At 35.3% G+C, this 27,188-nt stretch overlaps 1 protein-coding gene across 3 annotated transcripts in view; it reads right to left on the bottom strand.

Annotated features, from left to right (window-relative positions):
* Window positions 1–27,188, bottom strand: part of FER (FER tyrosine kinase) — a 184,529-nt gene that overhangs the window by 37,253 nt on the left and 120,088 nt on the right. For all 3 annotated transcript variants that reach the window (XM_032205776.1, XM_032205778.1, XM_032205777.1), the window contains 3 exons: window positions 25,393–25,508; window positions 23,727–23,821; window positions 6,379–6,502 (listed from right to left, as the gene is read on the bottom strand). In XM_032205776.1, the coding sequence (XP_032061667.1) occupies window positions 6,379–6,502; window positions 23,727–23,821; window positions 25,393–25,508 (335 nt within the window). The remainder of the gene's footprint in view (window positions 1–6,378; window positions 6,503–23,726; window positions 23,822–25,392; window positions 25,509–27,188) is intronic.

Raw genomic sequence — 27,188 nt, 5'->3', positions numbered from 1 at the left:
AGCGTCATGCTCTTTGAGCAGAGACAGGCTGATGACTCCAAACACCTTGTTGCAGCGCTGTTGCGGAGTGTCAGCATTCACTGCTGCCTTGAGACGGCTGTAGCATCCCCTTCTTGCAGAAGCAGAGTGCCAAGTGGTGTGGGCATGGAGCACTGACATTGTTTTGGCAACAGTCAACATGCCCTTGAATTGCTTAGTTATAACTTGGATTCCCACGTTTTGTTGTTGCAAAGAGCAGACAGATCACCAGCTACCCACAAAAGAGCTAGGACAGGGTGGGCTTCTGCAGCCTTCCTCCATACCTGCTGCATATCTGGATCATTTCTCCATATAAAAACTATGCATTTGTAATGGTTCTTCCACTAGTACTTATCATGACTAATAAACTAAATTAATCGATAACCTGTGCAAAATCCATAGTGTTAAAACTGCACAGTATCTTTACAATCTAATAAATTCACTGGAAATACTGGCTTTCATAAAAAAAAAAAAAAAAAAAAAAAAGTAGATAAGAGGCAAAATGGAAGATTTCATAAAGCACTTGCATAGTAAGAAATAAAAGCTAAGTATGTGGTACTGCAATGTGGCAACCAAATTCAAATTTTGACTAAAATTATTTTACAGATATGAGAGAATACATTTTAGGAGCTTTTTCCTTTTACAATAACAACATACCTGCATTATTTCAGTGACCAAGAAACAGTTACAATTCTTTGTTAGTGTTCACAGTTGTAGTTTTAACATTAAATAGAATAGAAATGATTTCTAATATCCATACTGTAAAAAATAGAGTTTTATATGAAACAGAGACATAATCTTATAAATAAGGTTTAAAATTATGATTACTCATTATATTTATGTTTCAACTGTACCACTTATAGTAATTCCCTGAAAGGCTTCACTTTGTTGAAGCACGATCAACTATTATTATTAACCACAAACAGAACAGATTTTTTTGATGCAGTAATAAATGATTAAATATTTTCTATCCTTAAAAGAAAGGTACAGAAATAGTATTTTGTACTACCACTATTTTATACATGCTGTTCTGTGTGAATCATAAAAAACTAATGAATAATGACAATGACTTTAAATGGCAGTACACAGACAAAGAAGACTAACACATTTTTTGAACACCTGCAATTTAAGTTTGCATAATACCCCTCCCAAGGAAAAAATATCAATAAGGTCACAAATACAATATTTCTTTCACTAATGTCTTCTTTTATGAAGTCTTTAATACTTCCCCAGGGAATTTCATGAATTATGGGAGTGGATATTGTCTTATAAGAAATTACTGCTTGCACAATAAACCTTTATGAGCCCATCTAGTTGATAGAAAGGCAAATTCATTCCACAGAAACATAGTCTTTCTTCAAAAGTTATCACCGGCACAGAAAATTACAGAAATTACAGCAAAGATCTTAGGTATTCAATACCAACTTTTAAGCTCTTTGTGTCCCAGGAGGAAATGCAGTATTCAAGGAAACACGTGCTCAAGGAGAATACGGCATTTCAGAATGGAGAGAGACATTCTGCTGAGCACTGAATTGCTCGGAGACAGACAAAAGGAGTTGCAGACATGTATTTGGCTCCTGTCTTCCACAGGATGTGGGTACAGAATTCAAGGAAGCAGCTTATTCTCCCCACCCCTTGGGAAGGAGACCTGCTCAGCTTTTGAGATAAACCATCTCCCTCCTGCTTCTAAGGAGACTTAAATTACTACTGATACACTAAGCTGAATGGCACCTCCACTAAACCGAATAGGATCATTTTCATCCTTTCTGTGTAGCTGAGCTACTGTCCCAGAAAGAAACAGAGATTCATTGGAAAGGAAAGACTAAATAAATTATTCGGAATATGAATAATAGCATTCCTGGTTGGGAATACATCTTTCCAAAATTCTTTACCTTAGCACTTACCAGGCTGAAGTGGAAAAAAAAAAGTTCTGGGAACAGAGTGTATCTTGCAAACTAGACAATAATAGTGAAAAAAGTATTTTCCTAGTAATTTACATGTAATTAATATAAACCACCCAAATCTAATCAAAACTATAGAAATACCAAATTCACATCCATAGAGCCAGGATTTCATAGTATGAAGCTAAACCAGCCACTTTTAATTTAATGTGGAGTTTGTAATTGCTAGAAAACAGCATTAAATCATACTGTATTTGCATTAAGGTAAAAAAGCAGTAGTGACGTGAATAAAGATAGAGGAATTGGACCACAGAACACGATCATCTTACCAGTGAACACATCTTAAATTCAGAGTACAGGAGACTTCTAGAACATTAACCGCATTGACTGAAAGGAAAACTTGACTAAAAGATGTACCTTGAATCCTGTTTGGAAACATCTTCTCATATGTTGAAAATAAGTAAATTGAACCTGATACCAACTTTATGCTACATTTGGTGGATGAACAAATGATGGCTACTGCTGATAAATTTAGCGGAAAACCGTCATTTGAATTGTTTATTAATTAATCACTTTTAAGATTCTAACTTTTTATATAGTGCTCTCCCAATACTGCATCTCGAAACTCGTTTAAACTATTCTTTTTAAAAATAAACTGGTTCTTGTTTGTGAAAGCTCTTCAGGAAGGAAAAACTAATCTACAGCTCAAGTAAAGTAGTGAAACTATCAAGGAGCACAATAATTAACTGGAAAAAAAAAAAAAAGAATATTTCTGTTAGCTTGAATTAGAATCACATATGTATTACTTGAAGATAAACCTACAAGACTCTTTTCCACACAGAAATAATATTTTCTAGACCTGTCTTTCTGATTTTGAAGGGTTGCACTATCAAACAATAAAACTGGGGAAATCCAAAACATAATTGCTTTTCTTGGTATTAAAATATTTTTCAAATTGAGTTTTACCATAATTTGAATTATTTTCATTAAGAAATGATGGTTGTAAGGGGAAGGATAATGAAATAAACAAGTATGTTCAAATTATCTAACAAGGTAGCTGCACGGGATAGGTATGGAAACTAAAAATAAATTAAGGACAAATTCATTCAACACATGCAAATCAAATTCTGGAAAAGAAGATCACTCATAAATGCTTATTGAACCAACTGAAGTTATCACATCTCCATCCTAATCTTGTGTTTCTAATTAACAGAAAAAAATTGAACTATCTAAACAATAGCATGAAGTAAAAATGAAAAAGAGGAAACAATTCTTTAAACTCATTTTAATTAAATGGAGATGAAATAACTGCATTCTTCTATGTATGTTCAACCATTCTTTTATTTCTTTTAATAAAATCTTTTCATGCTTTTTTTTTTTTTTTTTTTTTTTTTTTTTTAATATAAGCCCACTCATTTCTGCTTTTTAATCAGAACAAAGAGAGAGCAAAGAACAAGTGATTTCTGGACTCTAGAGGAGATGAAAATGCAGATCAAATAATCCCTCACAGGCATTATGCATTTGAAGTCTGACAAATTTAAACTTTATACCTGCACTTACTGAAACACCACAGCACACATAAAAATAAAAATCAAAGGGCAGATTAGTTGTTGCACTGGCCCAATTACTGAAAGACTAAGCCAAAGCGTGACTCGGATAGTAATTTCAGAAAGCCAGTACAGATTTAGACATAAATTTAAAATACACAGGCTAAGTATAGATGGACAGGCTATATCTGAAAAGTGGCATTAAAAGTCATTTAATAAGCTTCTGAGCCATCTTTAGTTTCATACACATTAACAGTAAGTCAAATGAACACGACACTAAATAATGGTCACCTACATTACTAAAAAAAAACAAGTAAGAGTTCTGAGCAAATGTTTAAAACAACAAGTAGAATATTGTGGAAAATCAACAGCATGGAAGGAAAACAATTTCACTTTTCTGCAACCTACATAATAGAAAGCATTTCTAATGATACCTTATTTAAGATTCTTCTTAAGTAACAATAATCACAGCCTTCTGACTTTTAATCAAAATAAAAAATATTGTGCTGCATATTCCATTTTGTCCCTACTTAATTTTCTTTTTTCTTTTTAACTTGAGAACCACTTTTAGTTAATGACATTTCCGACAAAAGAGAACAAGTTTATTGCTGCTTAAAAAAACCTCGTATTCCTTTTTCATAATGCTACATCTTCTTCCTACTATAAATTGCTCCATTCTAATCTACAAGATCTCAGTATAAAATTTACCCATGAACAGACCCTTTGGGTGTTACCTGACCCAAAGAGGAGGGAACAAGGGTTCCCATATTCCTCTTACAGATGATGCTATCACATAGTTGCACCTTCACTGCAACTGATGAAGGGATTGAAACTCCAGTGGGGTTCTGAGCCCTGTACACCTAGGAGCTTGCTTATGAAGCACTGTGTATGCAGTGGGACTTCTACCTGCTAGCTTGTTGCTCCCTTATTTAGTGTATCTGCTACTGAGCTCCAGAGCGTTGCGTCCACCAGTGTGCAATAGACCATGAGCATCCAGCAAGTAACTGTTGTCCTGTGCTTCTGTGGCAGACAGGATTTTTGACAAATACATCTCCAACCAGCCCTCAGGGTGCTCAGAAATCTTAGACAAATGCTCAAACTCCCCAAACAGACATGAAAAGAGCAAAAAACAAAACAAAACAAAACCAAAAACAAACACAAACCACAGAGGTGCTTCTTACAACTAAAATTACTAAACTTGGTTGTTGTCCTGATTCAGAATTTTTCCATTATATTTATCTATCAAATCCCAAACATAAATAGAGCAAGCACGTATTATGGCCAACCACATAATACTGAATAAGGTCTTGAAGATCCCTGAAAATACGACTTGTAAAGTAACAATGGATAAGCATATTCTGATTTATTACCCTAAGCATTTCATAAAGTAAACAATGTTTCTGAAGAGTTTATTTGCCTCCTTGGCTGCATTTTGAAACCTTAGTTTTTACAGGAGAAGTTTACTACTGAAAATTTTGTTTTTGCCTTTAAGGAAAGTGGTAGTTCTCTTCAATAATCTTCCATTATAATCTGTGATAACAATAATCAATTTCTGTGAAGATTTTGAAGGTTAAAAAGGGAATGGGAAATTTACCTTTTGCTAGCATGTACAATAGTACGTGTAACCTAGAATGTATGCAAGTTTAAGGCACAGGCAAAACAGATTAGAATACAGCTGTTTCCTGATTTTAGATTCTCAACAACTGTATTCAGCTTTCTAAACTTATCACAAGGAAACCTTCATACGGCAAGACATTTCTACATATATGTGCTCTCTGAAATGTATTTTCTGAATTCGTAGTTACTATCTTTGTAAACACACCTTAAAAACAAATAACATCAAGGATAGAAAAGAAGGGAAATAGGAACTGAAAAAGATTAATATTCTGTTTAAGCTTGCTTAGGTCAAGTCAAGCCCCCAGAAGAGTGAAAAATATAAAAATGACACAAAAACACTGTAAAATTTTGTGAACAGGTTTTGAGCTTGCTGTGGTTGGTGGAATGTTTTTTAAGATAAATCAAAACACCAGAGAGAAACACCATTTGCATCTCCAATAATAGCATTCATTAGAATTGTGCTAAATACGATGTATGTTAAGTGGCACAGAGTTTATCTACAAATGTTATTCAAAGCAAAGTGGAAATTAACAATATTACAAATGAAAATTTGTTCTTTGTACCCTACAAAGTGGTCTACCATCATTTTTATGTCTTGTATTTCAGGTATAGCACTGTAGCAGGGATATACTGTGATATTTTGAGAGAAAAACAGGTGAAGACTATGTACACTTACATATCCTGTTTGATACACACTGAGAATAAGCAGTTCCAGGGCAGAGCCAAATTTGGAAAAAATAAAAAATATATATATACATGTGTATACATATATATATATATGAAGAGGAAAGCTACCAGAAGAAATAAAGTATCAGAATAGCATCTTCCACATTTTGGAGAAAGCATTCTGGGTAATGGATAATAATTTGATATGCAGAACTCCAGTTTTAATCCATTTAACATACGATATATCAGTGGATTTTTCTGAAACTCACTGTAAATATACCTTAACTTCTGTGTTGTCTGGCAAATATCTGTACATTTCAGAGAGGATATAAGGTCCGTAGATTTCTTTTTGCCATGATTCAGTGTTACCATATGAATTATGCTCCTCATGTTGCGAAAAATCACTCTCCATCTGTACTCAGAGCTCTAAACCATACAAACCGAATAACGCAGCACTTATTTTTGCCTAAATGAACAAAACAGCTTTGAGTTAGACAAGCAATAACCTCCATTCAGAGAAACTGTAGCCTTTTTTCTAACTGTAGGGATCATTTCTGCTATTAAGACCACATCTGCCAGTATTCCAAATTATCAAAATTACAATAGTGAGGAAAAAATACTTTCCTTACCTGTGTATGCAGTTTTTAGATTCGAGATATGCCATACCAGAAGCAGCATCTAATGAAAATTTCACTAACTGTTTTGTTTTCAGTTCATCCTTCTTTTTTCTTAAAAAGGACAGGAAATCACCTCCTAGAAAAACAGACGGATGGTGAGACTTGACAGATAGAATACTCACATTTACCTCTTATTACTATAATGAGACCAAACAAAATGCAGCTTTCAGCTCTTTTCCTCAATCCATCAGTTTGAGGCTAGCCTAAGAAAAGGGAGGGATTCACCTGCCAGGATGCAGTTTTCCTTATTTCCCTTAAGTACAAAGCATTTAGGAGTGAAAACTGTACACCGCACAACAAACAAAAGCTGTGTTTTTGTTATACTCAAAATCTTTACCAGTGTAATGTTAAATATAGACATCTATTACATTTTGTTGACAAAAACAATTGATCATTTGTGATAAATATAGTTCTCAAATCACAGAATGATTGCTGTCAGACTTTGCAAACTGGTAATAGAATGATTGATTCTTGTTAGGTACAAGAAAATAATGAAGAGCAGAGGAGAGACTAGTTCAATTGTAAGGCACCTAGAAAGATGATGAAGTCCAACTGTCTGACCACTTCAGGGCTAACCAAAAAGCATATTGACGAGGGCATTGTCCAAATGCCTCTTGAACACTGACAGGCATGGGTCATCGACCACCTCTCTAGGAAGCCCGCTCCAGTGTTTGACTACCTTAACGGTAAAGACATTTTTCCTAATGTCCTAATCAATTTTAAATTGATTATCTGCAGTGATGTTTCTCAAGCTACTCCAAAACCACTGAAGTGATAACAAAGTGTTTTATTTCTTGGGCAATGTTAACTGCCTATTTGTTGCTGGCAATTAAAGGCAAACTAATATTACTGTGACTTTGTCTACCATTTTTGAGGATGTTATTTGCTGTCTTGTCTGGGGAGGAGAAGGATTGAGCAGGAAGGACTCCTGAAAGGGAAGCTGTATTTGCAAGAAAAAGTTACTGAAAACCTGATTTAAGAGAAAGGTAAGTAGTGGAGGCATTATATAAACACTAAAAAGTCATGCTCAGATTGACGTATTTCTATTAGAGATTTATTCCAAAATATACTTCATTGTTCCAGACAAAGCCTAAAAATCATAGTGGAGCCGTACATGTCACAGTATTTATTTGCTAATGTGTAGCTGGCTGGTGCTCTAGTCCTCATTTCTTTTCACATTGGACTGAACTGACTACAGCAATTCCCTCCTGCAAGTAATGCACTGTGACACAATTTCATAAACTGCCTTTCTTAGCAATGAATGTAAAAAGACTTATATTAAAAAGTTTCACATGGAATTTTCTTTGGAAGCCATTTATATTTCATACGGTAGGAAATAAGAGACTGTTAAAGAAAGGAGTCTACTGTTACGAAGCCTAACTCCAAAAGGTGGGACTAGATGATCTTAGAGGTCTTTTCCAGCCTAAATGATTCTAGAGATTCTGTGATTCTATGGCCTTTCAAATATTAACTTGCAGCAACAATAAAATGACTTAGTACCTTGACTATCAAGTGCAATACGCTTCACTTACTCATTTGCCCTGGGATCAGCTTTCTTTTAGTACGAAGAATCTGAAGATGATGCAGGTTGTCTTAATGATAACTCCCAGAAAACTAACACCTGATAAACTACAGATAGAAAACACTGCTTCTGCTTTGCTTGTGAACACAGTAACACTATAGGAAAGCTGAAAACACTATTTTCACAGAAACTCAGAGTGGTTGTGGCTGGCAGGGACCCCTGGAGGTCACCTGGTCCAAGCCCCTTGCTCAGGCTGGGCCACCCAGAGCAGGGTGCCCAGCACCATGTCCAGGGGGCTTTTGGAGATCCCCAGGGAGGAGACCCCACTGCCTCTGGGCAGCCTGTGCCACTGCGCGGTCACCCGCACAGCAAAGCAGTGTTCCTGGTGTTCAGAGGGTGTCCACCACTCCTCCCACCTTTGTGTCACCTGCAAGAGTGCTGAGGGTGCGCTCTGCCCCATCATCCAGCTCATTAATGAAGGTGTTCCCCTGGGGTACACCTCTAGTTACTGGCCTTCCATTTTCTTACTACCCCAATTCCAATTAAACATGTGAATAATGCTACCTGATACATGCTTTCTTCAGTGACAAATTTTGGGCAATTGTAAAAAAAGAACGCATGGAACAGCTAAACTCCATCTGTTTAAATCATGTCTATTATAAATTTGCAAGAGTAATAAAAGGTTCATACAGTTCACATAGTCCTAAACCGTGGGTTATCTAAGTATTTAAAATTGGATTGCCTGAACACTTTGTTAATGCACAAGGATGATAGCAAAGGTGAGCAATACTTTTTACACTGCTCATGTTGGACTAAAAAGCACACCTCATGTGAGCAAGCAAATATTGCATCCTGAGAGCACCAACAGAGCTGCTGGCACACATGGAGCCCACAACGTCCCTTTCTCAGAGGCTGGATAATCCACAGATGGAAAGCAAATAGCTGACTGGATGCCCTTGACTCTTTAGAGTCAATTGTCTTTAACCAATTTCAAATGACCTCTGTTTTATAAAAAAAGATCATTGCATATATTACACCTCCACAGTCTGCAAGGATCCACCTTAGAATACTGAATTTTAAATTCTAATGAAATCTTAAAAGAATAGAATACTACTGCAAACTGAAGTGAGCAACAATCACCCTTCCTTTAATCTTAGAGGTTACTGACATAGTCTGCTAGCTAGCAAAAAGTAGATATTGCCAGAGATAGCAAAGATAAAAACTCCATTGAAGCATCTGTCATTTCTTGCATGTGCACACAGAAATATTCTGGTTATAGGAGACAGCTAAAATCATTTTTAAGCAATTTCCTTCAGCTCCCTGAACACCAAACACATACAAACAAGCAATATTACCTTCAGAGCTGATGAAAATTATTTTGTTTATATACTGAGTAGTCACTGCTCTGTACATAGGAATCATTTTTAATTAGCAAGCATGATTATATGCCTTTATGAATGTGAAATTTTTCCAGTCTTGACAACTTGTGGCATTACTTCAATGAGAACAGTACATCAAGGATCCTTACAGAAAAAGTACACAAGGCCATCCTAAAAACAATTACCCTCAATCAAACAATATTCCTATTCTGAAAACTGAGAATTTCCAACATCTTGCTGCAGGAAGAACTGAAAATACAGATAAGCTCAGTTCGATATACTAAAAGAAAAGATGCTTTTGCACACAGCCATACTAAAAATGAAGAAACAAGTCCTAAATAAGAAACGTCTATTTATATGTGCTATAAGTGCTATAACAACATCAATGTGAGTCTGAATATTAATTGTAAGTAATCAAAGAAGTGAGGTTAAAATCTTTACAGCAAGAGTAGAAGTCTTTTTCCAAGCAAAACTGCTATTGCTAAACTCCCTTCCTTGAAAATAAATATTAACATTGTTAAATACTGGTGAAAACAAAAACGATTATTCCTCAGTCCTAACAGGCTTGCAGATAGAAACAGAATCCACCAAGATGCAAGATTATATATGCTCTGGTACATGCCAATGATTTGGGGAATTTCCATTCTTTTATGTTTGGGTTTTTGTTTGTTTTTTTTTTGACCTTCTTTGGTACCTGAAAATTCACAGGTAAAGAGAACAAAGATATAGAGGCATAGAAAGAATCATGGGCAAAAGTAGAAGCCACAAGAGAAGTAAGCATTCTTCCAGATACACAACTCTCAACAGAACTTGAATAACAACAAATCAACCAATTAAAGTCATTTTAAAAAAAGACGTAACATCCTATGGAATAAAACTCTCCAATCAAACTTATCACATTGTAATTGAAAATTTCTGTATAAATTAGCTGCATAATAGTTAACAGAGCATTCAGTATGAAAGATGACTGACTAAAAGTCTGCATTGAAAAGACAACTACTACTGATTCTAGTCACAAGTGTTCTTTTAAGACAAGTAATTACTTAATTTATAGTGATTTTTACTACCTCTTTTTCTTCTTCTTCTTACTAATTCCTGCTGTGAGGGCTCAAAATGCTTGTTTGCCAGGGCATCTCAGCAAAAATATTTATTGTATGACAGAATGTGCAACAAATCAAGTGCCAAAGTTTGGCTTGCATAGCCTGCATGTGCATCCAGACACGCAAGAACATCCCACGAAATGGCAGGACATGATGTATTCCCAATCTTTTCTGCATTCCCATCACATGAGTGCACATCCTCCACATGCTGGAGGATGTTTGAATTTTGTTCACATGAGACACAGAGCCCTCAGGGACCTGTAAGGACCAGGCTCCAGCCCATTAAAGCAGTAACTGCCTTGCAAGCCTCTTCCCCCATGCTGGGGGACCAATAAAGAGAAGGGAAGCAAAGACATGCCTTGTAACTCATCCTCCTGAAGTGGATCCAGCTGACAAGCCTCAGGATGCTCTATCTCACATCCTTAATGTGAGATCCTAGCTTTGACACAGAATTCCCTTTCATAAACAACCCCAAGCTCCCGTGAAATACCAAGGATAAAACAGCAGCTCTGCCACAAAGAGGCTTTTCCTTCAACATCACTGTAAAGCCTGGACATTAATATATCAAATTTTTTCTTTACAGAAGAATAACGTTAAGAAACAATTTATCTTTCTTGATTTGACACATGGGACACAGAGACTACTTAAACCAAAACTCTCTTTGTCCAACAAGAAAAGAATGTAAACTCAACTTAACTGAGGTTCAGATCAAATGGCCACAGCACAGGGAAGAAAAAAAAAAAAAAAAAAAGAAACAGTGGCAAAAATATAATCAAAACATAATCAAAACACGGGAGATGTAAGATTAAATATGTGAAACGATTATTTTAAAGATCATTTCTCCTCAAAATTCATACAAATCCCTTGTAGAGAGGAGTTATCACTCTCCACAATCAACAGTAAGAACTTCATCAAGTAACAAGTGACAACAAGGTTAAAAAGTTAACCATCTCCATTCCAAAGTTTAGCAATAACACAGGTTATAAACTCAATTCTAAAACACTCAGGCAATCAGACTAAGATCTGAATTTTAATGTTTGAACAGAACTGAAAGCTGCTCAATTTCTTGTATCAGAATGTGTTAAAGGGCAGAGTACGAGCCTGTAACTTCCCATGGTATGAATGTATATTTATACTATCAGCAAGTGATTAAGACTTGCTCATCTTCAATGTCTGGCATGTTCTGTATGAATCTGTAGAGTTTTGAACAAAATCAGCATAGTATACCTCAAGCTGTATACAGTATATTTTATGCCTATCACCAAAACCCACTTTTAATAAAATTATCCCGATCTGTCTACAGTCACAACAGGAAGGGTATGTTTTTGTTACTAGTTCAGTTTTCTGGTATCTGCCCTTGAAAAGAGGTGATGAAATTGTCTTTTACATACTCTGTTCATTTGAAAGTGCTGTTAGCTGCAGACACAATAGAAAGTGATATGCATTTCATCCTGTACAAGATGTATTATGTTGTTTTAGGTTGAATCTGATTATCCTCATCATTGTTACACCACTGTCTGTCCTTTAACCAACTAGTAAGTTCTGAATTGTACAGTCCACTGTGACCAACGTTCCAGCTACTCATTTTCACAGGCAAACATCCCCATAAATACGTTCAAAGCTGAGCAAAGAGGATTTCACTACAAACCCTTCAGTGTAGCTATGTAATATCTTTATGCAGTGTAGCTATGTAATATCTTTATGCACTTCTTAAAACAAATTTTAATATAAAATACCCTAATTCACTATGTGCAGCACATACTGTCAGAACATAATCTCCAATATAATAACTGTTGACAAAAATGAAATTAACAGACCAATTAGACTATCAAACAACTGAAACAAAACTAGATGGCTACATAATGGTAAGCAATGCTTTCTCCTACATGCATAATTTCCATTGTATTCTACACAGTTACCTGTTATTCCAGTTAATGGCATACAACACGACCATGAAATGAGGTCTGCTCCAACTACTCTAAGTGCTACTGATATAATTAGACCATTACAGCATTACCACCAAGCAGAAATCAACTATCAGTTTGGGGTTTATAGGGGAATAAATAACAGGACTGGAGTGTCTGCCTAATATGACAGAATTATTTTATTAAGTAAATGACAATATGTAGTACATAAGCAGGAAGCATTATGATGATACTAGGGCAGCCTGCTAGGTAATTGGATTCCTCGGAAACAGCCCTTCATGTGTGAATGTGAAACATTTCTCATTATATGCAGAAATTTTAAGAGAGTGAAAATGCCACATATCAACATCTCCTGCAGTTGGCCATACCTTATAGCAAAAACTTTATGCTGTAGTTTACGTGGTATTTTATGGCAATATAACAGTTCAGTTAAGAGGGCATGCAAAAGTAAGTTGCAGTTCTGAAAGAGGAAAAAAACACTTATCTGTGATCAATGAGAAGAAACCAAAACCCAAGAAATAGCAATGAAATATGTTAAATCTGTTTATAAGATATTTAGCTGTGGCAATCTCTGAGTTCAGTGGCATTTATGATTTACTGTGAGTACATAATTCAGTATTTTCCTTAGTTGGTGCCCCAAAGGGTACCTACTTACTTGCTTCTAGGCACTCAGCATTCTTCTCATAGCCCATATTGATACTGAACATCATTAAAATAAAGTTTTGAAATTATGTTGGGAAATCTTCCACTTTACTCATTTATATCAAAATCTAGTTATAAGGAACATATATTATACTTAGATACAGTATTACATAGATCTAATGTTACAAACAATAATTTAGGCAATACTCTTGCATATAGTAACATAGAAGAAACTATTATGAATACTATTAAATTCTGTATGTTCTTATTTACATGTAAGGTTTAACAGAGCGGGAGAGTTTCCTTTGTTAAATAGTCTTGTTTAGTAGCAGTTTGTTTAAACAGTCCGCTTATATTTTGCAGATGAACATGAGGTAATCATACAGACAGTGTACTTCTGGCCATATCACTGAACACAGAGGAGCTCCATGACTCAATATTCATAACCGTTTTATAAGCTATAATTTTACTATTGAAATGTTTTATGTGCACCTGCATTTATAAATTTGAGGATTCATACCATCAGTCTTCTGGCTACCTAAAGTCAACACATGCACACTTTCTTTATTGTCCATGTGCATCATCAACAAAACACACTTAAACACTGTTATTTAAAACTATGAATTTTAAATATTAAACGTATCTGTGGCAATTCTAGAACAGTTTTTGAAGGAATTAAGCAGCAATTTGACAAACTATTAAGAATATGTTCAGGCATGAAGTACGCTCTTTCCTTAAAATGGTGTACTTTCACTTTTCAACTAATTGATCATTTGTCTGTAATTTTTTCACCCACACCTCCTTTTTATTTTTTAATGTAACTAATTAACAGAAATTTCAAATAAACCTGAGTGTTTTTTTTTAACTGCCTGAAGAGTACCATTGCAAAATCCAGTTAAAACTTAATTTTTCCTGTTAAGTAAGCCAAATAAAAGTTGCTGCAATCATGTACTAGTTTTATAATAGTAACGTTAACATTGGTAGTAATGAAGTATGAATGGAAATGCATATATGTGAAAGCAAAAATGCAAGAAGAAATCAAGAGTTAAAAGAATGGCATGCATTGACAGCTAAGGACACTGTAAGAAGCAATACAGAGGTAAACATGAAGATGTTGCCTCCACCAGAACCGCACTGCAGAAGATCTGATGAGACCATAGTGCAGATGATTCATTAGTACAAAATCCACACTCAGATAAAATGAAGATGGCAAAAAAGGTTGTGACACATGATTTCCATTTAACAGGATGATGGACTATTGCTGTAATATTCTCAAAATGAGGAAAATACTAACAATGACCAGAAACCTTGCCTTTGATTTATGGTGGATCAAATAACTAGAGTGTGCAGCCGATGACCCTGTCACAGTAACCACGTATTCTGAAAGGTCTCCTTATCCCCTAAATCACCACCTCAGAGGAAGCCAGAAATCACAGCAAGGTATTAATAGCCAGCACTCCCTGTCCCCTGTGCTGCATGAAATAATCCTACTCAGACTACCCGGACACTGCGGTTCGGTGTTGTGGCAACAGGGATACAGGACTACAAGTGGAGGTAGATGCAACATGCTTCAGAAACTAACCAAAAGGAAAGCCATCTTCCCCCAGGAACTCTTCCACTCAGTAACTGGACTATGCTTACAAAACAATAAGCAATATCGTTGAAAGGGATTCCAAATTAGAAAGCAGTGAGAAACCACAAGAAATGGAACATACATGAAGAACTTTTTTCTTTTTTTTTTTAAAGAAAAACAGGGGGCATTTTTTTTCTAAATGAAGATACATTAAAATAATAAACATTCTTAGTTAAAAGTCCTTCTAGGTAAAACAAAAAGTAATAGTGTGAAGAAATAGTAACAAAACTGAAAAGACAAGATGCAGAGAGAATTTCTTGCAACTATCAAAACACTGAATTTTTATGTTTAGTTGACTTGAGATTTCAAACAGATTGTCTATTTCTCTTGTCTACTTGTTAAATGGATGAAATTTTCATTTATTTTTGTACAGCCTTGAAGTAAAATAGAGAATCATCAAAGCCTAAAATACTTGAAAAGATAAAAATCAAACTCTAGTTTCAAATGTTGCAATAAAAGATGACTGTATAGTGGGACTTTGGTCTTATTTAATCAGACAGATGAGCTCTGAGCTGAAAGGAATTTTTAATGACCACCACTTAATTGCCCAGCAAAGACGTTTGATTGTTCTCCCTGTACTCTTGGTATCTATACAGCTGGAAACCATGCAGAAAGTAGAAGGAAGGCAGAGCCACATACGAATGTACAAGGCTAAGAAAAGGAGAATGGAGAAGAAGAGATGGGGTCTGCATGTGTACATGTGTGTGTTGCAAGAGAGCTGGATGGACAGTGTGAAGCTGGACAGACACAGAGAAAAGGAGGGCATGTGTGTGTGTGTGTGTGTGTGTTTGTGTTCTGGTTCACAGTGACATGCCCAACAAAAGTGAAGGTGGCAGAGGCAGAAGCAAGGCAGGTTGCAGAGGAGTGGAGACAAATAAAAACAAGCCAGAGGCTTAATTGATTGCAAGAGGAAAGGATAAAGTAAGAGAGAGGGGGAAATAAGAAAAAGAGATAGAGGTCAGATTTGCATGAAGAATATCTGCAGGGTAGACAAAAGATGAGCTTAACAACAGCTAGGTACTCAGCCAACTAGCTTATTTGACTGAAGTGTTTTTTCCAGTGAAAAAAAACAGGACTTGAATGGGGGAAAAAAAGCCAGTCACTATCACCGTTAAAAATCCGCACCTTATCTGCAATTCGGATTTCTCTAGAATTCAACCAACTATTTTTTCTGTTGTATTGATTTTTGACACACTGCAGAGTAAAGATTCGGGATGTGACTGCAAGATAGGACACAGATCTGAAATTTGCTGGCAAGAGGCTGCTACTGAGGATGCACAATATAGCCATGAGCCAGACAGTAAACATTTAAGAGGTCCCTACACAGAAGCAATTGGAAAAAAAAAAAAGATAGAATGAACTCCATACAGATCTCACTGCTTCCAGAAACACAAAATGGACAAAAAATATACAAAGCAGAAAACACAGCATCTGAGTCACATAACATGGAAGTTAGCAGTATTTTCAGCCTCAATCAGCATTCCAGTCCTATGAATGTAATCAGCTGCACATCAGAGAGAGCTGGGCTAACCTTTAGCCTCAGGAAAGCTATAGTGTACATGTACTCCGGTTACTCTTAGATACAGTCAGGCCTCATTCATTCAAGATGATAGTTTATTTAGACAGTCCAGCTAGCAGAACAGCTGAGGTCATTGGAATATTATTCACCACATCAACAAATAAATTACATATACCTCAGTTTCAGTACTGAGGCTTTGGTTCCAAACTGGCCTGTTAGCTTCAGTGCAGCTAGCAACAGGAATGCCTGGAGTTGGCTGTGATTTGGTGCTATACCCTAAAATACCACTACACACAGAAAATATGAGAAATTCCTCAGAAGTCGTGTTAGTTTACTAGGTTGTATCAGCTTCACCTCAGCACCAGCTAGACTGAATTTGTAGGCATTTGTCCACTTTATGCCATATAGCCCTCATTTCCAATAAAGGCCTGCTAGGCCAGGCAGAACACTGGGTTTTATTTGCAAATGCCTCTGACCTAACAGGCCCCCTGGAAGTAAAAGTGCTGTTACATACAGAAAATAGTAATGCAGTCACCTTAATTTCAGGAGAGTAAACCAAGATGGACCACAGCCAACTGCAGACAGGACAGCATGAACAGGTAACCCCAAAGCTTGGGCTAGTAATGGCTTATCAGATCCTGTTACAGGCATTACAGAAATGGCTCTGCTCTTTCTGAACGTGCCTGGGAGCCAGCATCACTGAAATCATGCAGCGCTGCACCTGAGCTAATAAAACCTGTCACCTCAGAATTGTTTCTGCATCAATGGCATGCGTAATTTGCATCCCAAATGATTCAGTCCAGATCTGAACAGGTTACCTTACCCAGTTGCAAAGATGGATGTTATGACCTTGCTGAACTTCACCTTGAGAGCTAGTTATGTATGTCTAGATATAAGCTGAACAAACACAGTTGAAACCTGAAGTTAATGCCTAATTCAGACAAGCTTCTCATACTGTCAGACTACTGAATGATTTTATATCTCAACTTTTTTCTAGCTGCAAGTGTTAAGTGGATCTACTCCAATTCAAGTAAGCATGAGCCTAAATAAAACAAGGAACACAAGCTCTGTATACAATCAAGTTGTGGGGTTAGTTTTTCTGAACCATGTATCTGCTATCAGATAGTAATTCTTTGGATGCATCAGGAAAGCAAGCTAGTGTCCCAGAGAAATGTTTCCAATGCACTTAGTACTAGAGTGAAAAACATCCAGAAATGCCCTCTGGAGGAGGGGAAGCAGAGTAATCCCACAACACACTAAAAGCAGATCACTGATACAATAGATTAAACGAGGCCTACGGCTATAGGACAGATTTGGAGAATAGAAACAACTCCTGCAAAATTGTTCAGAACTCTGTGAGGTTAGGATCTGCTGCACAGAGGAAATTAAATAGTAATTAAAGTCTGTATCATAATATGTATGCAATGAGAAGCTAAATTAACACTCAACAGACAAGCCAGATTCTTAAATTGTCTTTTTTTGAATGCCTGACTTTGGGGGGGAGGAAAAAAATAAATAAATAAATAAATAAAAGCTTTAAAATATATCTGGGGATGTAATTTTAACTTTGTCAATTATAAAAATATTTATATAGAAGCTTGAAACAGAATGCAAGCTATAAGCGGGTGATTAAACAGAACAACAGCTAAAAGGAAAAATGTGACTGCAAGTTTCCTTCTACCACCTTGAATCAACAGCTGGAACTTACAAAGATGTTTGCATCTGCTGTCAATTGAGTATATCCTTCCAGACAGAGATGGTGCAGGTGTGATGATGGTGCTTATCTTAACAGCCTGCACAGACCCTCTTTGCTGAACCTTTGAAGGTTCTGTGAGATAAACTCTTGAAATATTTGCATGAAGTGGTAACTGTACCACAAGATTATACAGCTATCTCCAAATCCCTCACTGTATAACACACAATTCACAAACATGCAAAGTTCCTACCTCTAAAATAAATTCTTCTCTTAGGGCAAACTAGAATACAAGCCAACTGAAATGAACATAAAGCAAGAGAAGAAAGAATTCTGTGTCCTGGTATTGTTTTTTGCATCTTACAGATTACATTTGATTTTGATTTGGTTTTTCCCTAAACATAGGAAGAGAAAAAACGCTCACAGTTTAAAGGGAGTCCTGCAATTCAATTTTGATTGCATGATATATCAAGAGCAAACAAAAACAGAGTTAAGTGACGCTGAGTGTTCTGGTGAATTGAAATCCCTTATTATCAATGCAAAAATACCGTAAGACCTATGATGAGCAAGAGGAAAGTTGGGACCAGGATAATAATACTAAAGAAAGGTAAAAGGGAAAGGTATTCTAGTTTCTTCTTTTCACGTATTTTCCCATGAAAAGATGCTGGGTTCACTTGGAAAGGAGGAAAGAAGAGGAAGCATATTTTTCAATCCCTTCATTATTTTCATTCATCATTTCCTTTATCGTTTTCATGGTAATCATTTTCACACCCCAGCAAAATTCTAGATTTCTTTGTCTCAGGTTGTATGTCTGGATTCCAGCCAGTTTACAGATAATACCAGCAGTACTCCAAGCAGTCTCTCTGATCATCATGTAAATTTGCTAAAAATGAGCTGTTATAAAAACTCCTTATGCCCTATGTGGCCTTTCACTGACTCTGGCAAATTGTTCTTTTCCTCTTCTGAATATCAAAGCAGCTCCTCATTATTACTACTCTTTCGGTAGTCTTAAGGTCAACAATGCAGGATAAAGAACACAACAAAAAAACAATAAAACCAAAACCACTGTGAAAACAGATGCAGAGAAAACAAAAAAGAATAAATTAACCTGTGAAATAGGACTAAAATGTTCAATTTTATAGATTGATGTGGCATCTCAGAGAATTTATGTGCTTTTTATATAGTAGCATAAACCACATTTTTACATAAAATTCCAGTGCTCCTCATATTGGAAACCATTTCTGATGAAGCCTTATCTACATTAGGAAATTCTTGCAATGAAGGCTACCGAGTGTATTTGTGGAGTCTCAAATATGGAGCAACTCTCCCTGAACAATTATAAGACCAGCATTCCACCTTTACAGCATTACTTTTCATTTAGATGAAGTCTTCAGTCAAATACATATGAAAGTACAAACTTGAGGCTCAATATTAACATCAAGTGTTTGGATATATGGGATTTCTTCTCCTGTAATTCATTAGCAACTCTCATTTTACTTCACCTTTTTTTTTTCTTAGGATAAACAAAGCACTTAAAATAAATCACAGAAGATTACTACAAAATTACTGTATTAAATTATTTAATACTTTAGTATTTGTATTTTTAGCTCAGAAAATATCAGAAAAAATCCAGCTTGGCATAAAACCCTATTAAGCTTACTTATCTGGCATTTCATTATCCAGTTGTAAGAAAAAAAAAGAAAAAAAAAAAAAAAAAGAACATTGCAAAGAAAATATCTTTTAGCAATCTATATGACTTTCAGTTTCTTATATTACTAGGTTCTAAGAGTCCAGTAGTCACTCTAACCACAATTTTTTAAAGGTATGAAAACTCCGGTGGTATGCAGCAACTCGAGAGTTGTGCTCTCCTTTTTCTGGAGCCAATCTACTTCATTTCCATTCCTTCAATGCAGAATTTAAAATTCATTGCCTGATATTACAATTACCGTAAGATTTATTTCACTGTATTGTAAAATAATACATGACTTTTAGACATAGAGGTCTCATTAGCTATGTTCTAACACAGCATTTGAAATCTGTCCTTGGACAGTGGAGACTTAGAAGAAGAAACTTGCTTTCAAAATACTGTGTTTGTGTTTTTTTGGGGGTAACCTCAATTGAGTCAGAATCAGTAGGGTCAAACTTTGCTCACTGCATTGTCTCTAGGTAAAGTTTGATGTCTTAAATCAAGGCTCCTTATCTGCCTGCTGTTAAAAAACAGTCCCACGCTGCATGTATCCCATTCACTGTGCATGTGCTATGCAGATGATCAGCAAACTGTCAAGAAATTAGATTTGTGTGGCTTACTATGCAGAGACGCCTACAAAAATTCTGGATCCCATACCATGTGCTTCTCTGGGTGAAGACAACACACACCAAGGGACCTGGGATTAATTGAGTCTTTGTGTCTAGAAGCCAGCACATCTGCCTTAACGTGTAAGTGCAGAGGACTTGCTCGGCATGCACATGTGCATTGACCAAGCACATCCTAAAGCAAGAGCCCTAATGGAATGTGAGGAGCAGAAGCTAGCAATAGGAAATCAAAAAACATGAGCAAAGGTATGCACACAACAAAAGAAAAATGAAAATCTAGCTTCCATTAGGAACACAACATACCAGTGTGTGAGGATTGCTCTCCTCAAATTTTCTTTATAAGTCTTAATATGTTCAATCTGATAATTCAAAAGTCACAGAGAGAGAGTCAAAACCACCAAACAATGAGAAATCTCTAAGAGAAGATCTCCATTAATGTGATGTTGTAATGCAAACATCATGTCCTAATAAGAATTTTCTCAGTTATCCACTAAAAAAATCACAGAAAAAAATATATTACTGTAAAATTTAGGTTAGTTTTTATTACATGATAGTCTAAAAGCCACATAGCAACTTCAGCATTGTGCTTTTAAATTGATTTGGACAGCTCTTTGGTTTTTTTTCAGTTAATATTTCAATGTCATTTAGGTAGAAAAGTATAAATTAATTATTTGCAATTGTGTTTTAAATGTTATTACAAATTATCCATCATACAATCACAAGTCAACATTTTAAAACCATCTGCTTTGCTAAATTGCTTTTTCACAGCAGCTACCTAGCATAATTTAGGCCTGTAAAGTAAGATTTTTCTACAGATCTCTGTACAAATATATAAAACGCTTATATGAAAAAATATAAAGGTCGCAGTGACTCAGTTTCAACAGTCCAAGTTTTTTTATCAATTAGAAGAACAGCTAGTAGAAAGCAATAATAAGTTTAAGTTATATAATAAATAAATACTTTTCTACACAAGCTAGAAGCACATACCTCCCAAATAATGCTCTTCAGAATACTGATCAGGGGTTTCTTGTCAGTAGGTAACCACCACAACCTACTGAGATTTTCGTCTGTGGTATGTGTGTCTAAAGGAGTAAGAAATCATTTACAGAATATCCTCTTTTGTTTTCAGGGAAACTGTTATGATTCTTTACTTCTAGATTGGTGCCAGAATACTGGAAAGCACAACTCTTAAAAATATTCCAATATTTTTCACCTATATTAAAATGCATGTTGCTCAATATAGGTTGTTTAAAGTGCACTAAGGAATCTTGTGATGGTCAGGGTGAGTATTTTATTAACATACATGTTTTACAATTGTCTAAAATATTTGTTATGTTCTCTGACTCTTCAGAAAATATATGTCTTTCATCAGATAGCTGGACTCTATCAATTTCACAGAATCATAGACTCATTAATGTTGGAAAAGCCCTCCAGGATCACCTGGTCCAACCATCCCCCTACTACCAATGTCACCCACTAAACCCTGTCCCTAAGCACCACGTTCAACCTTCCCTTGAACACCCCAGGGATGGTGACTCCACCATCTCCCTGGGGAACCCCTTCCAATGCCTGACTGCTCTTTCTGAGAAGGGATGCATGGTTTTTAATTCAGTTTACATTTTTAATAGAGTAACATCTTTTTACATAAGTTTCAAAATAATTTTTTAATACTTGAATAAATTAAGATACTTAATTGAAATCTGAATGAAACCAGAATTAGCTGCTACTGAGCAGCTACCAAGCCACACCACAGTAGTCTCAAAAGACACAGTAAGAATACAGCACATATGTATTTGGGATATAGAAAAAGGGGAAACGTTAAACAGAATACAAGAAAATTAACACAGAGGAGATTCCCTGCTTAATGGAGCTGTTTCTAATGTTTCTCCTCAGGGAGAAAAATCGTCTGACATTTATGAATTACCAGACTTCTCAGCCAGACATTTACAGAATACAATTCTAACCTAAAACATGCCACTTTTAATTATTAAAAAGAATGCCAGAAAAACAGCTTAAACACCTTAAAGCATGTTTAAGACAAAATGCAGACAAAGTAGATACCGAGAGAGGTGGGTGTTAAGCACAATTTAACAAGCCTACCAGCGTTCTGTCCTTCAAAGCTTTACATATCAAGTCAAAGCACTGACAATAATTCTTATTTTTTGTTACCCCAAACTTGCCATTAGAAAACAGAAAATTAACATCAGAATATCTTTTCTAAACTAATTTATTCTTTTTTTTTTTTTTTTTTTTTTTTTTTTGTCTTTCTTCTGCCAACTTCTTCAGAGTTGGCATCCATATCTCTTCGAGATTATTCAGTCACTCTGATGGTATGGTAGCCAAGTTTTAGCCCTCAAAAGAATATGGGAAAGTGTGATGACTTGAAGACAGTGCAGCATTTCTGAGGGCAGGCAGGTGTGGAAGCTAGCCAGAGGGCTTACAGACCAGCAGAACAGGATGGAAATTAAGAATTTTCTTGCAGTTTCAAAGCCAGGAGACAGAAGAATTTCTGCATAGACTTGGACTGCAAACTAGGCATGGGAATCAGAGACTCTAATTCCTTCTCTAATGGTATTAGTATGTTTCAACAACTTGTCCTAGACTCTTGAAAACCCTGAAACAAAATGATGATGGTGTTAAAAGATGAGGATTTATATTTATCAGCAGAGATGTCTGGAGAAGCTGATTACCAAAGTACATCTTAAAACCCAGAACACTGTTATTTGCCTCCATTTGAATAATGTTAATCATGTGTACAAATAAAATGATCTAATATAATCTCAAATACAATAAATTGAATAAAGGTATAAAAATCCAATAGGTCAAAGACTGAATTCATGTTCTTGTACTAAATCCAGAGCTCAAGTTATAAACAATCTAAGTGTTTATGAAGGAAATGGTTCTTAAAACACCCTACAATATACTTTTGAAGACAAATTCAGTGATACATAAAACACAGTGTTGCATATAAAGCAGTACTAGAGGCCACCACATTTTCCAGCAGAACGAATCAACAGAGAGGTATAATTGCCCAAAAGCCAACTTTTCAACCCAACAATTTGAGATTCTCTTCAGTCGTTGGTGAATAACTTGAACAAAACATCCCAAAAATAAATCAAGACCAATCCATAAACTGAACAATTACATTGCAAAGAAAAACCTCTTATATTAACAAATCTCTTATATCATCCAAATCTGAGTTATTAAATTGAACTTTACCAAGTCATGAAGTTCCTTCAAATGCAAGTATCGTAACATTCACTGTATAACCTTACTGTTAAAGGAAGTACTATGTTATATCTTGTCAAAAGAAAAATGAAGATATGCATGAGATATCTGGTAGCAAATTCTGTTGCCTTGAGTGGCTACAGAAAAACTCACAACAGATTTATGGAGCTCGTTCTACTCCTAAGCAAGCAAATGCTAGAAGCAAATCTCCAAAGATTTATAAGGCAAGTGACTTTTTAGGCCAGTCATAAGAATGCAAATAAAGACAGAAAAAACAATGTATTTTACATTATAGAATTCATTTACATATGAACATAGGCTGTGAAAAAAGGAAAAATAAAATTACCTGGAACAAGTTCCATAACAATATAAATAGGTTGTCGTTGTGTGCAAACTCCTATAAGTTTTACAATATTAGGATGATCATACTGTTTGAGTATTCTGCAAAACATACAGTAAGTTTACTATATTAATAAACTTTATTGTACAAACCAATTAAATAAGAAAATATCTTATACCCTTAATGTTATTTTAATGGAACATGGCATTACTGTTATCATTAAAAAAAAATTGATGTCACAAATCCATCATCCTTCTGTTTGAGGGCATTATTTCTTACTAAAAGATCGAGATTGAACTAAATTATTCTTACTGTAGATTTACCATTTGTTTAAGGCACATTTGTCTACATAACTGAAAAATAGCCTGACAGGTTTGTAGGTTCTCAAGAACCCTTGTAATTAAATAACATTTCAGTGGTGGACCAGAAAAAGAGGTACATCAAAAAAGGATGCACAGTACATCTCTAATCTTTCATGCTGCACTTCTCAAATGCACACTCATTTCAATTTTACTCCAAGAGGTTAATAGATACAATAAGTTTTAAAATAATATATAGACAATAATTTTAATTTTGGGAATTAAATAACAACATTTGCATTTTCTTACGTGATACTTTAATAAGAACATTTGCAGCCTAAAACAGCATGTTATGATTTATATGTGAAACGAAGGGCTAGGAATAATTCTAGAGAGACTTTACAATTTTAAAGTGATTATTCTATGATTTAATAACTTAAAACACCCCCTCTCTTTTCTGTTTTTCCTAGGAACAAGAGTGATGTACTAACCTACCTGGTACAAACAAATTTAGTGAAAAAATAATATGTATTTTTTTTCCCCAGTATAACACTAGCAGTGGTAGGCTGCTCTATAAATGAAAAATCTCAGAGTTTTGCTCTGCCAAGTTATGAGAGGTTCAAAAACATGCTACGGATATAGTAATAGATATATATTGATCTTACTAGCTCAGGGGTAGAAGTGGCTTCATAGCCACAACAGAGCAAATTAATTTAAACAATTATGAAATTATCACAACATGCCCCTCTACCCTGAGGTGTTAGAAACTCTCTGTGCATGTAGCCATCTAATCAGCCTACATTCAGAATACTTAGATTGCCATTTCAAAAATAAATATACAGTTATATGCTGTAACTGTAAAATATCTCTACTGGGGTGAATTCTTACAAAGAGGACGTTACTAAATGAGGTCTATACTGTTACCCGGTCACATGCGACAATCTGTATCAGTCATGTACCCTTAGTCTGCGTATACCATCATACATTATACTGGTATAATCACTTTTAAATTAATAGTATCTTCCAGTCTTCTTATTCAAACTCTCATGGCATGTATCAGAAAAAGTTCTAAATGGAGGCACTTACAATACCAAAAATCTGGTTTATAGGCATAGCTTGCATAGGTGGTTTCAGCAAGTGCGGATGCTTGCTGCATACACACATTAATAAAATGCCTGTGCTTAGTTACCAGGGCAACAGTTGTGGAAAGTACTGAGGGAGGGAAAAAAAAGGAAAAAGTTTATCTGTAGTTCCTTTGAATTTTTGTGAAGGTCATATTTTGTAAACCTCTATAGTAAAAAATAACTTTAAATGAAAAAAAAAAAAAATCCCACAGTATAAGTATATATTTCAACTACATTTAGAGAACCCACCTGGCTTCTGAAAGAAATTTTATTTTCAGTTCCTGAGGAAGATCTTCTTTACACGTTTTTACAGCAACAGGAGTTTTATCCTTTAACGTTCCCTTATATACCTCACCAAAATTACCCTGAAATCAGAAAATAAAATAATTCTAAGTAATAGAATCTTTACGAACCTCCAGAAAAATAAAGCAGACAGCTAATGTAACTGGTTCAGGACTTTGAAATACGTTTATGGAATTTTCTTCTAGTATATGCCCTTAGCACAATTCAGTTCACATAGACAGAGTTCATCTATTTTATGGATATGATATATGAGTTCTATTTGACCTTACTAGAAAAAGAAAAAAACACATTAATTGTGTAATTACAATTTTCTTGTAAAAACTCCTGGTGATATCTTAAGTCTATAGACACTGATATCAGTAATCTTATTCTTATTCTTACTCCTGTCCTCTTTCATTTTCAAACTATTGCATTTTTCAATATTTTTCAACTTGCAGTCTGGAAAAGACCAAAAGACAATCTGTGAAACTACAGAAAAACACTTCAAAACACATACATTCTCAAGGAACTAAATAAGCAAAGTAAGAAAAATAAAAACACAGAGTATAAATTTTGATTGCAAATTAAAACCATTGAAAAAAAAGCGTCACACCCCTCCAAAAACTGTTACACTATCTACATTTTTTCAAAACCTAAGCTCAAGACTGCTATACTTAAGACCCCATATTTGGACATGACTTTTGAAATCAGCTTCTTTTATAATCAGATTTTTTAGGTCGTCAACAACTTGTTCTCAGTGTAAGTTATTTTTATTTTATCTTTCATAGACAAAAATCCATTACATGTGTTTTTTTACTTAATCAAAAACAAAATGAAAATTAATGAGGACAAAAATTAAAGGAAGGAAGATATTGTGGTGTCATAGAAATCTGGTGTCAATGAAAAGAACCAGGATGGACTGGGGACCCACAAAGACCTCATACTTTTAGTTAAGCTTTCCATTTTCCAAAGAATAAATAAAACCCCATTTTAAATCTGCATCTCATAAATTTCCCCTCCTGTGTCCTGGTGCACAGAGCTACATACGACTTCAGCAAACTGCAAAAATCTGCTGGAATCTGCTTTCTTTCCTCAGTGACAAAGACATATTTATACCATGCATTTGAATCCTGTATTGCCAAAGAAAGTAGAGAAAAAAAAAGGGGAGGGGAGGGGGGAGATGCAGAAACTCATAGATGAAAAATGCTAATGCATTACTATTGACAAGGGAAGAAATTCAGGTGCCTAAACACTGGCTTCAGGTATTATTTTATTTAATAATAAGTAAGAAACACCTGGCAAGCATGGCATAGGATCTATGACCCTTCTAAAGGACAGAACACTACCTCTGATGTCTAGAAAATGCTTTTCATCTGGCATTGTTTAGAAGAATTTGATTTTTAATATAATATGTTACTTTCATTTTGTGTATATTATAGAATTAATATTGTGTAAATAAAAGGACTATTCACTGCTGAGGTGAGGCAAATCTTCTTTCTACCTTGCCAGTTTGCATCCTTGCTTGCATTAAGCTTTCATCATTTTCCTTGTCTTGTTCTCCAGGACAATCAAGATTTTGGAATTTCACAGATTTCTGACTTTCAGGGTCAATGGCTGCAGTTTATTTAGTATTTTCTTATACAGAAGCTAATGATCCTGTCATTCTTGCCTTTCCTAGTCTGACTCTGTATTTTCAGAAAAGGATGAATTACACATTTATATAGTGTCCCAAGAAAGTTCTCATTCTGTATTTATTTATTAAA

Source organism: Aythya fuligula, chromosome Z, assembly GCF_009819795.1.
Source record: "Aythya fuligula isolate bAytFul2 chromosome Z, bAytFul2.pri, whole genome shotgun sequence".
In the NCBI taxonomy this organism is placed as follows: Eukaryota; Metazoa; Chordata; class Aves; order Anseriformes; family Anatidae; genus Aythya; species Aythya fuligula.
Note: the sequence above shows the minus strand (reverse complement) of the source record. Positions and strands in the feature narration are given on the sequence as shown.